General features: G+C 45.5%; 1 protein-coding gene across 4 annotated transcripts in view; it reads left to right on the top strand.

Annotated features, from left to right (window-relative positions):
- The window catches only part of LOC126253585 (rab11 family-interacting protein 4), a 968,661-nt gene that overhangs the window by 257,305 nt on the left and 696,606 nt on the right, over window positions 1-14,750 (top strand). For all 4 annotated transcript variants that reach the window (XM_049955015.1, XM_049955014.1, XM_049955013.1 and 1 more), the window contains exon 2: window positions 2,086-2,270. In XM_049955015.1, coding sequence (XP_049810972.1) covers window positions 2,112-2,270 — 159 coding nt within the window. In that variant the 5' untranslated portion in view covers window positions 2,086-2,111. The remainder of the gene's footprint in view (window positions 1-2,085; window positions 2,271-14,750) is intronic.

Here is a 14,750-nt window from a genome sequence, read left to right as displayed (position 1 = left end):
CGTAGTGGTTAGCGTATTTGCCCAGTCTGTAGGATACCCAGGTTAGAATACCGACCTTGTTACAAATTTTCATTTGTCACTTCGGTTTGCATGTATATACCATAGATTTTTGAGATTTTAAATGGTCTCTTCAACCATGGAGTTCCATTTGATTGAAGCATCTACACCTGAATTTCAGGCAGGATCCTCCGTTTTGCTCGAAGCTATTCCAATACAGTTGGAGAGCCTCCGCAATGATGTTCGGGTTTAGGTGGAATACGAAGTGGGATGAGGCGTGCGTGTGTGGCCTGTACAGTTGTGCAAGTGGTTAACGCATCTTCCTAGTTAACAGGAGACCTGAGTTCCAATTCCGTCCTTGGTACAGATTTTCATTTGTCGCTTCAGTCTGCATATATGCATCATAGACGTTTGAGACGAAACAGTCTCTAGAACCATATGGTTTCATTTGACAGAAATTTGTTTGGCGGTATCGAAGATAAAGAAGTTCTCATAGAACTTAAGGTATGCATTGGGAACCTATGTTTACCAGACTTTTTTGTTTCGAATGATCGTTCCTGTCATATCCTTGAGTATTGACCATTCCATCCTGGGACACACTGTATACCACCACCTGTGTGTTACACATGCTGTATGTGCCATTGACTGTATGTTACATGAGCTCATTTTGCCATCCATTGTGCATTGCACGAGCTCTATACGCCATCCATTCTCTGTTACATGAACTCAATATACCATCTACTGTGTGTTACAAGTGCTCTATATGTCATCCACTTAGTGATACAGGTGCTCTATAGACCATCCACTGTGTGTCTTATGGGCTCTTTACACCACACACTGTGTGTTACAAAAATGGTTCAAATGGCTCTGAGCACTATGGGATTTAACTGCTGAGGTCATCAGTCCCCTAGAACTTAGAACTACTTACACCTAACTAACCTAAGGACATCACACACATCCATGCCCAAGGCAGGATTCGAACCTGCAACCGTAGCGGTCTCGCGATTCCAGACTGTAGCACCTAGAACCGCTTGGCCGCTCCGGCCGCCTGTGTGTTACAGGTACTGTGTATACCCACTGGGTGCCACACAAGCGTTGTATACCATATGCTGTGTGTTACAGGTGCTCTATATGCCACCACTGTTACAGGTGCTCTATGTGCCATCAACTGTTACAGGTGTTCTCTATGCCATCCACTGTGTGTCACACACGCTCGTTATGCTATCCACTTTGTGTTACATGAGTTCAATATGCCATCCACTGTGTCTTATAAGTTCTCTATATGTCACCTAATGAGTGATACAGGTGCTCTATATGTCATCCTCTGTGTGTCTCATGAGCTCTTTATACCACCCACCGTATGTTACAGGTACTGAATATACCAGCCACTCGGTGTCACACGAGCCTTATATACCATATGCTGTGTGTTACAGTGCTCTATATGCCATCCACTGTTACAGGTGCTCTATGTGCCATCAACTGTTATAGGTGCCCTAATTGCCATCAACTGTTACAGGTGTTTCTATGCCATCCACTGTGCGTCACATATGCTCGTTATGCCATACAGTTTGTGTTATATGAGTTCAATATGCCATCCACTGTGTGTTATAGGTTCTTTATATGTCACCCACTGAGTGATACAGGTGCTCTATATGCCATCCACTGTGTGTTATAGGTTCTCTATATGTCACCCACTGAGTGATACAGGTGCTCTATATGCCATCCACTGTGTGTCTCATGAGCTCTTTATACCACCCACTGTGTGTTACAGGTACTGTATATACCAGACACTGGGTGTCACACGAGCCTTATATACCATATGCTGTGTGTTACAGGTGCTCTATATGCCATCCACTGTTACAGGTGCTCTATTTGCCATCAGCTGTTACAGGTGCTCTATGCCATCCACTGTGTGTCACACGTGCTCGTTATGCCATCCACTTTGTGTTATACGAGTTCAATATGCCATCCATTGTGTGTTATAGGTGCTCTATATGCCATTCACTGTGTTTCATACGAGCTCTGTATACCACTGTGTGTTGCACGTGTTCTGCACAGCACTCTCTCACCACTGCCTGCGTGTTGCAGGAGCGCGCAGGGGATGCGGCCTGGCGATGCCCTCCCGCCGCCTGCCGCCGCGGCCGCCGCCGGCGCACTCTCGGTCGCAGCTGCGCGCCGTCTTCTCCGCCTGCGACCCACACCGCACCGGAGTCGTCTCGCTGGACCGCCTGCTCGAGCTCGCCAGGGCCTACTGTCCGCCGGACAGCTCGCAGGTACCAGCCACGGCTGTCTGCGCCACCGCTTCGTATAGAAAGCAAACATTTCTGTTCGGTGGGGTGTAGGCTAGGTGGTGCAGAGGATTAGAGTCTTTTCTTTCTTTTGCTTGTGCCGTTTTTCCCGCGGATACGCAGGGTCTGCATGGTTAATCGGATGTGGCAATATTAGTGGAAGGGATGGCCGGATGCCCTTCCTGCCGCCACCCCGTACCCCCGGGAAGGAATTAGTGTACCCCAACTGTGTGCGACTAGTGTAATCCATGGAATAGTGCGAAAGTGTAAAGATGTCTGCGAGCCGTGTAACTGAGTCGGGGACCAGCCCAGTATTCAGCTAGGGGGATGTGGAAAACCGCCTAAAAACCACATCCAGGCTGGCCGGCACGGCGTCCCTCGTCGTTAATCCGCCGGCCGGATTCGATCCGGGGCCGGCGCAAGTACCTACCCAAGTCCAGGAAGCAGCGCGTTAGCGCGCTCGGCTAACCTGACGGGTCGTATAGAGGCTTAGAGTAACAGTTCAAAAAACGTAGTGAAATCTGTGATAACGTAGACTTCCCTGGCATAATAAAATGATACTGTTCTCGGGTACGGAGCCAGGTAGTGTAGTCATCTTGACACAATATACCAACACATCAAAAGCAGCGAATTTAATACACTTCCGTGGTACACACTAGATATTCAGTACAAATTGCCGCGCGGGGTAGCCGAGCGGTCTAGGGCGTCTTGTCACGGTCCGCGTGGCACCCCCGTCGGAGGTTCGAGTTCTCCCTCGGGCATGGGTGTGTGTCTTGTCCTTAGTGTAAGTTAGTTTAAGTTACATTAAGTGGTGTGTAAGCTTAGGGACCGATGAACTCAGCAGTTTGGTCCCATAAACCCTTACCACAAATTTCTAAATTTTTTTCATTACAAATTCTACCATCCGACAGCATCTTACCTGTAACGAAATTTTCCATCCAGTCGCAGTTCTGTTATATATCTCATATGAATGAATTTTCTGTTATGAACACCTAATGTAATTCATGAAACTACCTGTATTGCCTGTATCCTGACGAAGTCGTGCACTAGATTTCACAATGATGCTCCTCTTGGGAATGAAGCCGGATAATGTAGTTATCTTGAAACAATATTTCAACGGACCAGCTGGCTCTTTTTCAGGTGAGTATGCTGGCGCACGATCTCGCCGGAACTGAATGAAGAACAGAATCGGCTGCTACTTTATACAACGCGGCCGGCTCACCGCGTGTGTGCGAGCTGCAAAGCTGTGACCTAGAACCGCATCGGTGAAAGAAACAGACTAAACGATATATCGCTAGCACAACACCAATCAAGAGAGTCTGCTGATCGAAATGAAGATCGTTGTTATTTAATACCAGATCAAGTCGGATTCCACGTCTCACTTAAAGGGAAACCAAAGCATCAAGGAAAGGATGCGTGCCAATTCTTTTCAACATCCGTCATTAATTTTATATTAGGATGTGATCGATTAAAATGACCTAAACAGCGATAGAAGTATAACAAGATTTCAAACTTTCTTATCTTGAAGTTTTGGTTCACAGAGATGACGATGGGACTTTGGGGCATAGTGTACATCGTAAACCTACGCACATAGTGTATATCGTAACCCTACGCATGCTGATACTTATCTTCATATGGTCAGCTGTCATCCACCAAACCAAAAAATGGGGGTGTCGTGGACTTTGGTTAGGAGAGCTTATGCCATTAAGGATGTTTTTAAGCAGAATTGTTACATTGACCAACAAAAATATCATGCTCTTCAATACAGACCACCGATGAAACCGCCAGATGATACTTGTAAATCAGTCGCTTTTTAACTTTTGCTGGGAGTTTATGCTCGAAAATTTCAAGAATTTTAAGAAGATGTGGCATCACAAGTGTATTCATGCCACCGTCTGAGGCTAGAGTCCTCCTTGGATCAGTAAAGGATGACTCTAGACTCCGGAGTATGCAAAATTTCTTCTCATTGTCGGATAGCTTACATTGGCCAAACTATCTGTACCATTCAGGCCCGATGTGTACGACACCACTGTCACACTTCTTTGCTCCAGCCAGAGGAATCCGCTGTGACATCACGCTGTGGGACATAAAATATAGTGTAATGAGACACAGATAATATCTCCTGCTTCCTGCTACTGAGAATGTGTTCTACAGGAATCTACAGGAGATTCGATCATCTGATAATATTACTACACTACTGGCCATTAAAATTGCTACGCCAAGAAAAAATGCAGATGGTAAACGGGTATTCATTGGACAGATATACTGGAACTGACATGTTATTACATTTTCACGCAATTTGAGTGCATAGATCCTGAGAAATCAGTACTCAAAACAACCACCTATGGCCGTAATAACGGCCATGATACGCCTGGACATTGAGTCAGAGCTCGGATGACGTGTACAGGTATAGTTGCACATGCAGCTTCAACACGATACCACAGTTCATCAAGAGTAGTGACTGGCGTATTGTGACGAGCCAGTTGCTCAGTCAACATTGACCAGACGGTTTTCAGTTGGTGAGAGATCTGGAGAATGTGCTGGCCAGGGCAGCAGTCCAACATATTCTGTATCCAGAAAGGCCCGTACAGGACCTGCAACATGCGATCGTGCATTATCCTGCTGAAATGTATGGTTTCGCAGGGATCGAATGAGGAGTAGAGCCACGGGTTGTAACACATCTGAAACGTAACGTCCACTGTTCAAAGTGCCGTCAATGTGAACAAGAGGTGACAGAGACCTGTGACAAATGGCACCCCATACCATCATGCCAGGTGATACGCCAGTATGGCGATGACGAATACACGCTTCCAGTGTGCATTCACCCCGATGTCGCCAAACATGGATGCGACCATCATGATGCTGTAAACAGAACCTGGATTCATCCGAAAAAATGACGTTTTGCCATTCGTGCACCCAGGTTCGTCGTTGAGTACACCATCGCAGGTGCTCCTGTCTGTGATGCAGCGTCTAGGGTAACCGCCGCCATGGTCTCCGAGCTGATAGTCCATGCTGCTGCAAACGTCGTCGAACTGTTCGTACAGATGGTTGTTGTCTTGTAAACGTCCCCATCTGTTGACTCAGGGATCGAGACGTGGCTGCACGATCCGTTACAGCCATGCGAATAAGATGCCTGTCATCTCGACTGCTGGTGATACGAGGCCGTTGGGATCCAGCACGGCGTTCCGTATTACCCTCCTGAACCCACCGACTCCATATTCTGCTAACAGTCATTGGATCTCGACCAACGCGAGCAGCAATGTCGCGATACGATAAACCGCTATCGCTATAGGCCACAATCCGACCTTTATCAAAGTCGGAAACGTGATGGTACGCATTTCTCCTCCTTACACGAGGCATCACAACAACGTTTCACCAGTCAACGCCGGTCAACTGCTGTTTGTGTATGAGAAATCGGTTGGAAACTTTCCTCATGTCAGAATTTTGTAGGTGTCGCCACCGGCGCCAACCTTGTGTGAATGCTCTGAAAAGCTAATCATTTGCATATCACAGCATCTTCTTCCTGTCGGTTAAATTTCGCGTCTGTAGCATGTCATCTTCGTGGTGTAGCAATTGTAATGGCCAGTAGTGTATTTATTTACAGCTCGTACAAAATAGGTACGTGTTTCAAAGTTTTACTGACCTTCAAAGTAGTCACCAGCTTTGTGTATAACCCGTTGCCAGCGATGTGGAAGTCGTATGATACTCTTAGCAGTTGCAGTTGTGTTGTAAGTTCGATGGGCGCGGTCTATTGTCCGACGAATTTGGAGCAGTTCTGAAGCGAATGCCGTGAAGTGTTTCCTTCAGTTTAGAAATCGAGTTGAGCTCACTAACTTAGACTGTCCACAGGGCAGAGTCCACAAAGCTACGCTGCCATTGCCAAATAGAAGTCTTCTATTAGGGTATTAAAGATACTCGGAGAATTTCAAAGTCGAATTTGTCGAGCATTTTTGAGAGTTGCACTGAACTGCATAGGGATATTGATATTTGAGTTCTGAACTTCACATATCATTAACATGAAATAATTCAAAAATCCAGTTGTCGAGTGGTCTCCTTGCGAGCCACTGAGTTCCAAGGTAACTAACACCATCTACGTTTATGCATGAACAAACCTATGCATGCCGCGAGCATGTGTGCGTGTACTATCGTACAGAGCATACTCTCAGATACCTGATTAGTAAAGAGAATTTTTGACTGACCCAGTAAGTCATACGCTGATTCTGACTTGGATTCGGGAGGTGGGATGTTGAAATTTTCGTCGGATCATACCGATTCAGATTTTCCGTCTTGTAGCTTAACGCTCAGTTTGGCAGATTGTGAAACAGGGAGCTGAGCCATATTCTGTGCTGACCCCCTGTCTTTAACTCCGGAAATACGACACACAAACAGTTGAACTACGATCACACACAGGGCAAAGATTACACTATTAACAGATCGATGTCACACACGACTTCCCTTTTGAATTAGGGATAGGAAGGGTGTTCGGCCACAAAGGTAAATTAAAATAAATTTGCCAAATCGTGAAAATAGTGGTCCCCGTACTATGGAATAAACATAAGGCGAGGGAATTGGTAATGATTTCCTATTCTTTAGGAATTCCGTTCCTTCTTTCTTTCTTTCTCAGGGCCTTTGTCCAACGCGGGGTCGGCTTTGTTATTCCGTATTTGGCAGTGTTAATGGCAGAGAGTGGCCGGATACCCTTCCTGGTGCCACCCCAAACCCCACGGGACGGAAGTAGTGTACCCCAGGTGTCTGCGTCTAGTGTTGCGAACGTCTGTGAGTCGTGTAACTGAGGCGGAACGTGGGGACCAGACCGGTATTCACCTAGTGGGATGTGGAAAACAGCCTAAAAACCAAATCCAGGCTGGACGGCACACCGGCCCTCGTCGTTAATCCGCCGGGCGGATTCAATCCGGGGCCGGCGCGCCTACCCGAGTCCAGGAAGAAGCGCGTAGCGCTCTCGGCTACCCTGGCGGGTTGAATTCCGTTCCTTCTTGTGGTCTTCATAATCACAGATTTAGACAAGATTTTAAACGGAGACATTCTTTCCTGCGCGGCAGCAAGTATAAACATTCACCCCAGAAGGACGGTACATTCTTGTGAAGTGAACCAGCATAATGATGAAGACGCGCGCCCAGGAGTCGACTCCGCGGCAATGAGGCATGCTGGCTGACCTGTTCCGCACGGTGGTTGCGGCTGCTCACAGCTCCGGAAAACTGTCACGCCAGAGTTGCTTGCACTTCCCGGCAGGTGGACGTCAGCGGGGAACACTCCTCTTCGTTCAAGCCTGCAGTTCCCGGGTCGTCGCCACCGCGTTCTCAGGGAAACAGGAAGCTCAAATTCTGCGCCGGCGTTTGACCTTCGGAAAATACGAGGGCTTTGTAATTTAATTTCTGTCATCCGCCGGAAGTCCTCGCTCTGACGTACCGTTGTTTGCTCCGTCACGTCAATCTTCTGAAGCGCAGGAATTCTTCGCAGGTTTGTTTTACGAAGGCGACGTCTTAAAAATCAAGCTAAACTTCAAATATTCAGATCTCCCTCGACAGACACTGAGATCAACAGGCCAAGAAGTACCAGGAGAGACAAAGGAAATCACCAGCTGCTTTATAATTAAAGTCACTAAAAATGCTATCGATATGACAAACCTGAAAATTAGGGAGTACAACAGGCGTCTCATTTTGTTGGAAATTATAACAGATTAAAGTGGAAAAGCAGGAATGAATTGCACACACATCAAGAAAAGTTTTGCGTTTTCCCCTTCATTTCGAAATTTGTGGCACAAATAAAAGAAACTAGCTCTGAGGCATGCGAATTTATTCATCTGCAGTGTGTCCAGATGAGAAAAAAGTAGTGTAACCTCAAAATCTCTGTTCCATATGGGGATTTTTCACAGCTCTGCTGGGCACGTCGGTACGTGGTGGAACCTACCCTTGCTCAGATGCAGGCATGAATCCGTCGTGGCGTTCCACCGACGATATCATCAAGCCAGGCCTGGCCTAAATTGTCTCACTCTCGCAGAGTACACGCAGAGAGAGTGGTCGTTGTCGACGTCCAAGAACAGCTTCTTCACACCAAAAATCACCAACATTCTCCTCCGAGTGCGAAAATATTTTGTTGAAGGCGACCTAGATAGGGAGAAACGATCATCGTAATAAAATAAGGTGAAGCAGAGCTTACACGGAAATATTGTGAAGGTGGTTCGATGAACCCTCCAGCAGGCACTTAAGTGTTACTTGCAGAGTATCCATGTAGATGTAGGTCCCGCATATGTACGACTGGATTCATGGCTGTGGAACAGGCAGATCACTCCATTCTGATGATCCTAGAACGTTGAACGAACATGTTCACGAAAACAGAGTGATGAACACGTGAGTTGTCATCCATTGAGAAGAAATTTTCACCAAAATGTTGCTTATATGGTCCCACAATTGGTTGCAGAATCTTGTCCCCGTACCGTAGATTACTGAGACTGCGCTCGTCAACTGTGAGAGGTGTATGGTGGCTCCATGTAATGCCACTCCAGAGCAGCGTCGTCTTACATGTGGAACAAAGTGCTGGAGGCGCTCGACGTTACTTGGTTGTCTCCAGACACGTTGTCTGTGATTATCAGTGTGCACACAAATCCTGGTTTTATTCATAAACAACACCTGACACCAATTCTGGGACGCCAGTTCTGCATGGTTTCTTGCCCATTTATAAATGAGTCCATTTTGTTGTGGTACACTACGTGATGGTTGCCACAGTCGTCGAAAATGGAGATTCGCATCATCCAATCGTTTCCTAATAGTTTGATGCGATACATGATGTCCTCAGCCTCTTCGAACGCCGAATTTGGCTGTGGAGCAGTCAGCCCACGGGTCCTGTGACTCAAAAGTCATAGATATCGATCATCCTGTGCACCTGTCGAATGTGGATGGACTGTGTAGTAGTCCTCAACAGTACCTGTGAATTGGAACCAATTCCATGTCCTCACCACATCTCTCCAGAGCACCTAGCAACTAGCTTGGTCTAAAAGCCTTCTGCGCGTAACGTGGTCTGTAGCCGATCATTGACCGCGATTATTATTCGAGGCATGATGGATGTTCACTCCACTGTTCCACAGCCATCTCTGATGCTTACATGCTGGTCCTTTAGTTTAACTGAAATTCTGCAATCCTTTTGAGTGCAGCGTTCTACCCGTAGGCAACGCTCATGGCAACAGTGTGTATGTTTATAAACAACGTCGGGAGTGACCTTCCGATCGGGACAGGAACAGTTACAATAGAAACACACCTGCACCAAAACTACGTGTGGACTAGTCGTACGGGCATGGATGTGTGTGATGTCCTTAGGTCAGTTAGGTTTAAGTAGTTCTAAGTTCTAGGGGACTGATGACTTCAGCAGTTAAGTCCCATAGTGCTCAGAGCCATTTGAACCAACTAGTCGTACTGATAATCATGTACGAAAATCAAGGAAACGGCAAAGAGATACAATACCAATAGTATCCGTTCATCCTTTGATCATGTTGTGCAATTAAATGAGCACATAACTCAGGAAGAGGCGTACAGAACATAAATAACCCAACATGGAAACAAATTGTAGCCTTAATTATTTACAAAACACCCACAACACTGTTCGATTCCATTTACGCCGCTGCTATGACCCTTCGCCAAGCACACTTCAAAGTCTCCTTGGTACCCCTCAGCCTGAAACAATCAAAACATAGAAGTAGCAGCAGATATATTCCTTACGTGAAAGACGTGCAAAAGCACATCGCACGTACTCTTGAATGAAGTGTCTATGTGAATGAAATATTTATGTCTAAATGTTATGTTCAATATCGTCTCTTTAAACTTTTTCTTAAATGCACATAATTTCTTTATATTATGTCCTACTGCTAGCCATGCATTGAAGATTCTTTCATAATTTACTTTGAAATTACTTATAGAAGAATATACGCAGATGATTTGATCGAATACTGACGATGAAATATTCATTACCAATATTAAATTGAAGATGTGTGCGAAATATGTGGGGAGCTATTCATCATCACGACGTTGGACGCCTCTCCCATGGGCTAAATTACGATCCATTCCCAAATATATCACTAACTGGAGGCATGCCACTCCCTTGACGTTGATGTGTCCACCACTTGGGGACGTTAAGCACAGCGCCCCTCTTCGTGTTATTAGAGCAGCGCACGGTATTTCACCTCTCATCTCCCTTCAGTTCCACAGTGATGTGTAGGAATACAAACAACACAGCTGTTGCACGTTCAGTTAATTCAGGCATCCAAACTAGTGTTCAGACGGAAGACGACTCACGTAGACCCGAATATAAAATTCAGCACTAAAAACAGAATACGACGGTACACACAAAATGCGAAAGAACTTGCTTCTCTTGTAACAGCTCAAATGTCTCTAAGCACTATGGGACTTAATATCTGAGGTCATCAGTCCCCTAGACTCAGAACTACTTAAACCTAACTAACCTAAGGACATCACACACATCCATGCCCGAGGCAGGATTCGAACCTGCTACCGTAGCAGCAGCGCGGTTCCGGACTGACGCACCTAGAACCGCTCGGCCACAACGGCCGGTCTCTTATAACAGCAGCGCACCGTAGATCAACACAAGGACTGAACGTTCCTATTAATTTGGGGAAAAAAAAGACGAACAAGTCTTTCATGTTCTCAAGAAGTGTCCTCGAACAGACCCACTGAACTATAGCCTAAAGCGCTGGCGTCAGTCTCTTGTGTAGTTTTGGAATATGTCTTATGCTCGCATGTGATGACATTTCGTAAGCCGAAGATCTCCTCAGTAGGGATCAAAATGATTTCCGCAAATAACTGCCGTTGAACTCCAGCTCTCTCTGTTCCTCCACGAGAGCCACAAAGCAGTAGACACCGGCGTCCAAGTTGATACCGTGTTCCTTGACTTCCCGAAGACGTTCGACCCAGTTCCACACTGCCGCCTAATGAACAAAATACGATTGCACTGAATATCAAAACATGCTGTGTGATTAGACTGAAGAATTTCTGGCAAACAGAACACTGCATGTGAGTCTCAACGTCGCGAAATCTTCAGACGTACATGTAAATTCGAGTAGACTACAAAGGAGTGTCACCGTACCACTACTTTCACGGTGAGCGGCGGCGCGGTTCTTTCCGTCCCTTTATGACGAACCTTCACCTACCTGTGAACGCTGTCTCAGCAGATCATCAGTAGGGAAGCCGAGCGAAACCTACTGTACTTCAATGTGAACCAGGTTGCAATTAAAGTCACTAAACTACGTTTCGGCAGAAAGTTTTCACACGAAATGAAAGGTTGGAAATTTTGTCCTTAATTAATATATTCTGAAACTTAGGTGAACAAGTATCACCGCCAAGCTCGTGCTAGTCTTAACACAATCCCTTTCACTCACGTTTGCAAGTTTATGGTGTTGCATTTCCCGAAAACGTAATAGCTACAAAAATACGGATTGTTTTTGATTGAGAATGCTCGCCAAATATTAAGTCTGTCGGTACCTATTGCAGTTACAGTTTTTAGCCACCGACCTGCTCAATACGCCACGCGAAATTTATGTCTTCTCTCGTCTCAAAATTCACTTAAAAATTACGAAATTTCTACACGCCCATCGGAATGATTAAGCCGTCACTTTACAACACTTCTTATGTATGAACCACTGCTAGATCCGGCAACGTATCATTTACATTGGAACTACTACTACAAACGTCCGAACTGTTTCGTGGCTAGGCTCCGACTCCTCTCTAGAATACTCTCAGGACAGACAGCGACGTGATCGGTCTCATCGGATTAGGGAAGGACGGGCAAGGAAGTCGGTCTTGCCCTTTCAAAGGAACCATCCCGGCAGTTGCCTGGAGCGATTAGGGAAATCACGGAACACCTAAATCAGGATGGCCGAACGCGGAATTGAACCATCGTCCTCCGGAATGCGAGTCCAGTGTGCTACGTCCTAGGTTCGCAGATGAGTTTCTGTGAAGTTTGGAAAGTAGGAGCCGAGGTACTGGCGGAAGTAAAGCTGTGAGGACGGGACGTGTGTCGTGCTTGGGTAGCTCAGATGGTAGAGCTCTTGCCCGCGAAAGGCAAAGGTCCCGAGTTCGAGTCTCGGTCCGACACACAGTTTTAATCTCCCAGGAAAGTTTCATAACAGCGCACACTCCGCTGCAGAGTGAAAATCTCATCCTGTAACTCTTATTCTCTTTCCCTGATGATAGCAATGTCATCAGCGAATCTTCTTATCGATATCCTTTGCCAGCCGGTGTGGCCGAGTGGTTCTAGGCGCTTCAGTCTGGAACCGCGCGACCGCTACGGTCGCAGGTTCGAATCCTGCCTCGGGCATGGATGTGTGTGATGTCCTTAGGTTAGTTAGGTTTAAGTAGTTCTAAGTTCTAGGGGACTGATGACCTCAGCTGTTAAGTCCCATAGTGCTCAGAGCCATTTGAAACATTTTGTAACCTTTCTCCTTAAATTTTAATCACACTCTTGAACGTTTCTGTTATTTCCGTCCTCTTCGACGCATAGATTAAAAAAATAGCGACGAGTAATTGCATCCCTGCTTTACACCCTTTTCACTTCGAGCACTTTGTTCTTGACCTTCCATTCGTATTGTTCGGGTTTGCTTCTTGAACGTATTGTAGCCAATCTTACCTGCTTTTCCGTCTAGCTCACTCCTTATCGGAATTTTGAACATCTTGCACCATTTCACATTGTCGATCGCTTATTGTAGTTCGAAGAATCTTATGAAAGTGTCTTTATTTTTTTTAAATCTTACTTCCACTACAAAGTGCTACGGCAGAATTTGCGTCTCTGGTGGCCTTACCTATCCTAAGGCCAAGCTAATCTTCATCTAACGGAACGTCAGTTTTCATTCCCATTCTTCTGTATATTATTCTTGTTGACAACTTGGATTCATGAACTGTAAAGCTGATTGTGCAGTAGTTGTGGCACTGGTCTTCACTTGCCATCTTCTGGATTATGTTATGATACGAGTATATCTCCTAAAATATGATGGAATATCTCCAGTCTTATAGATTTTACAAACCTACTTGAATAATAATTTGGTTGTCATTCCTCCCAATCATTTTAGATTTTCAGAAGGGATATTATCTGTGCATTCCTCTTTATTTGATCTCATGTCTTCAGAAGCTCTTTTACAGTCTGAATGTAATATCGGATGCCCTATATCTTTCGTATCGACTGCCATTTCTTCTAGTATCATGTCATCAGACAATTCCTCCCTATCATGATGATGATGAAGTCCCATACTTCTCGACAGAGCATAGTGAACGATGCGGGAGACCCGCACCGCTGTACTAGGCAAAGTCCTAGCGGAGGTGGTTTGCCAATGCCTTCCTCCGACCGTTATCCGGCATCCCGTCCTCGGGAAGCGAGACCACGAGCTGCGGACCCCTATCAGAAAGGCCTTCAATGTACTCTTTCCAACTACACGTTCTCTGCGCATAGAAACAAAATTCTCACTGCACTCTTAAGTTGCCGCCCTTGCTTTTAATTTCACCAAGGGTTCTTTTGGCTTTTCTATAAGCTGAGTCAGTCTTTCCGATGATCTGTCTTTTTCGATTTCTTCACATTCTTTGCTGCATCCTTTTCTCCTTGCCTTCCCTGCACTTCCTATTTATTTAGCTCCTAAGTACTGTATATTGGTGCATTCCTTTCTTTCCCTAGACATTTCTGTACTTTTTTCTTTCGTCATCAATTGAAGTATTTCTTCTGTTGCCCAAGATTTCATCGCAGTTACATTACTTGTCCCTATGTTTCTCTGCCCAACTTCCGCGATTGCCCTTTCAGATATGTCCACTCCTCTTCCACCCGAGTATCAACTGAAGTATTAACGCAGTATCTACCGCCTTAGAGAATTTCACACCCATCTCATCATTCCTCAGTATTTCAGTATCCTGCTTCTTTCGACGCTGATTTTTCTGGATGGTTCACTTAAACTTCAGTCTGCTCTTCATCCTAGTCTATATCTGCTCGTGACTACGGCTTACAGTCCAATATTTGATTCTGTAATCTCTCTCTGACCATGATAAAATCCATCTGGAATCCTCCTGCGCCTTCACGTCTTTTCTAAATATAGGACCTGTCACTTAAGCTTGAGATTTTTGAACGGTATATTTGTTATTACTAGCTGAAATTAATTGCAGAACTCAGTCAGCCTTTCGCTCCTCTCATTTCTGCAATCAAGTCCATATTCTCCCGTAACTCCATCTTCTGCTCACTCCCCTTCTACCACTGTCCAGTCCCCTACGACTGGTAGATTATCATCTCCCTATACATATTGAATTACCTCTTCAATAACGTCATGCACTTTCTCGAACTCTTCATCTATCGTTTCATCTTCTGCTTGTGACGGCATATATACCCTGAACTATTGTTGGCGGTGATTTGCTATCGATTCCAGTGAGAACAACGATATCACTGAACTGTTCATAGTAATTTACTCTC

The sequence above is a fragment of the Schistocerca nitens genome, chromosome 4 (genome assembly GCF_023898315.1).
Source record: "Schistocerca nitens isolate TAMUIC-IGC-003100 chromosome 4, iqSchNite1.1, whole genome shotgun sequence".
NCBI classification, from domain to species: Eukaryota; Metazoa; Arthropoda; class Insecta; order Orthoptera; family Acrididae; genus Schistocerca; species Schistocerca nitens.
The sequence above is the reverse complement of the archived record's forward strand: the minus strand, read 5'-3'. Positions and strand labels throughout refer to the sequence as shown.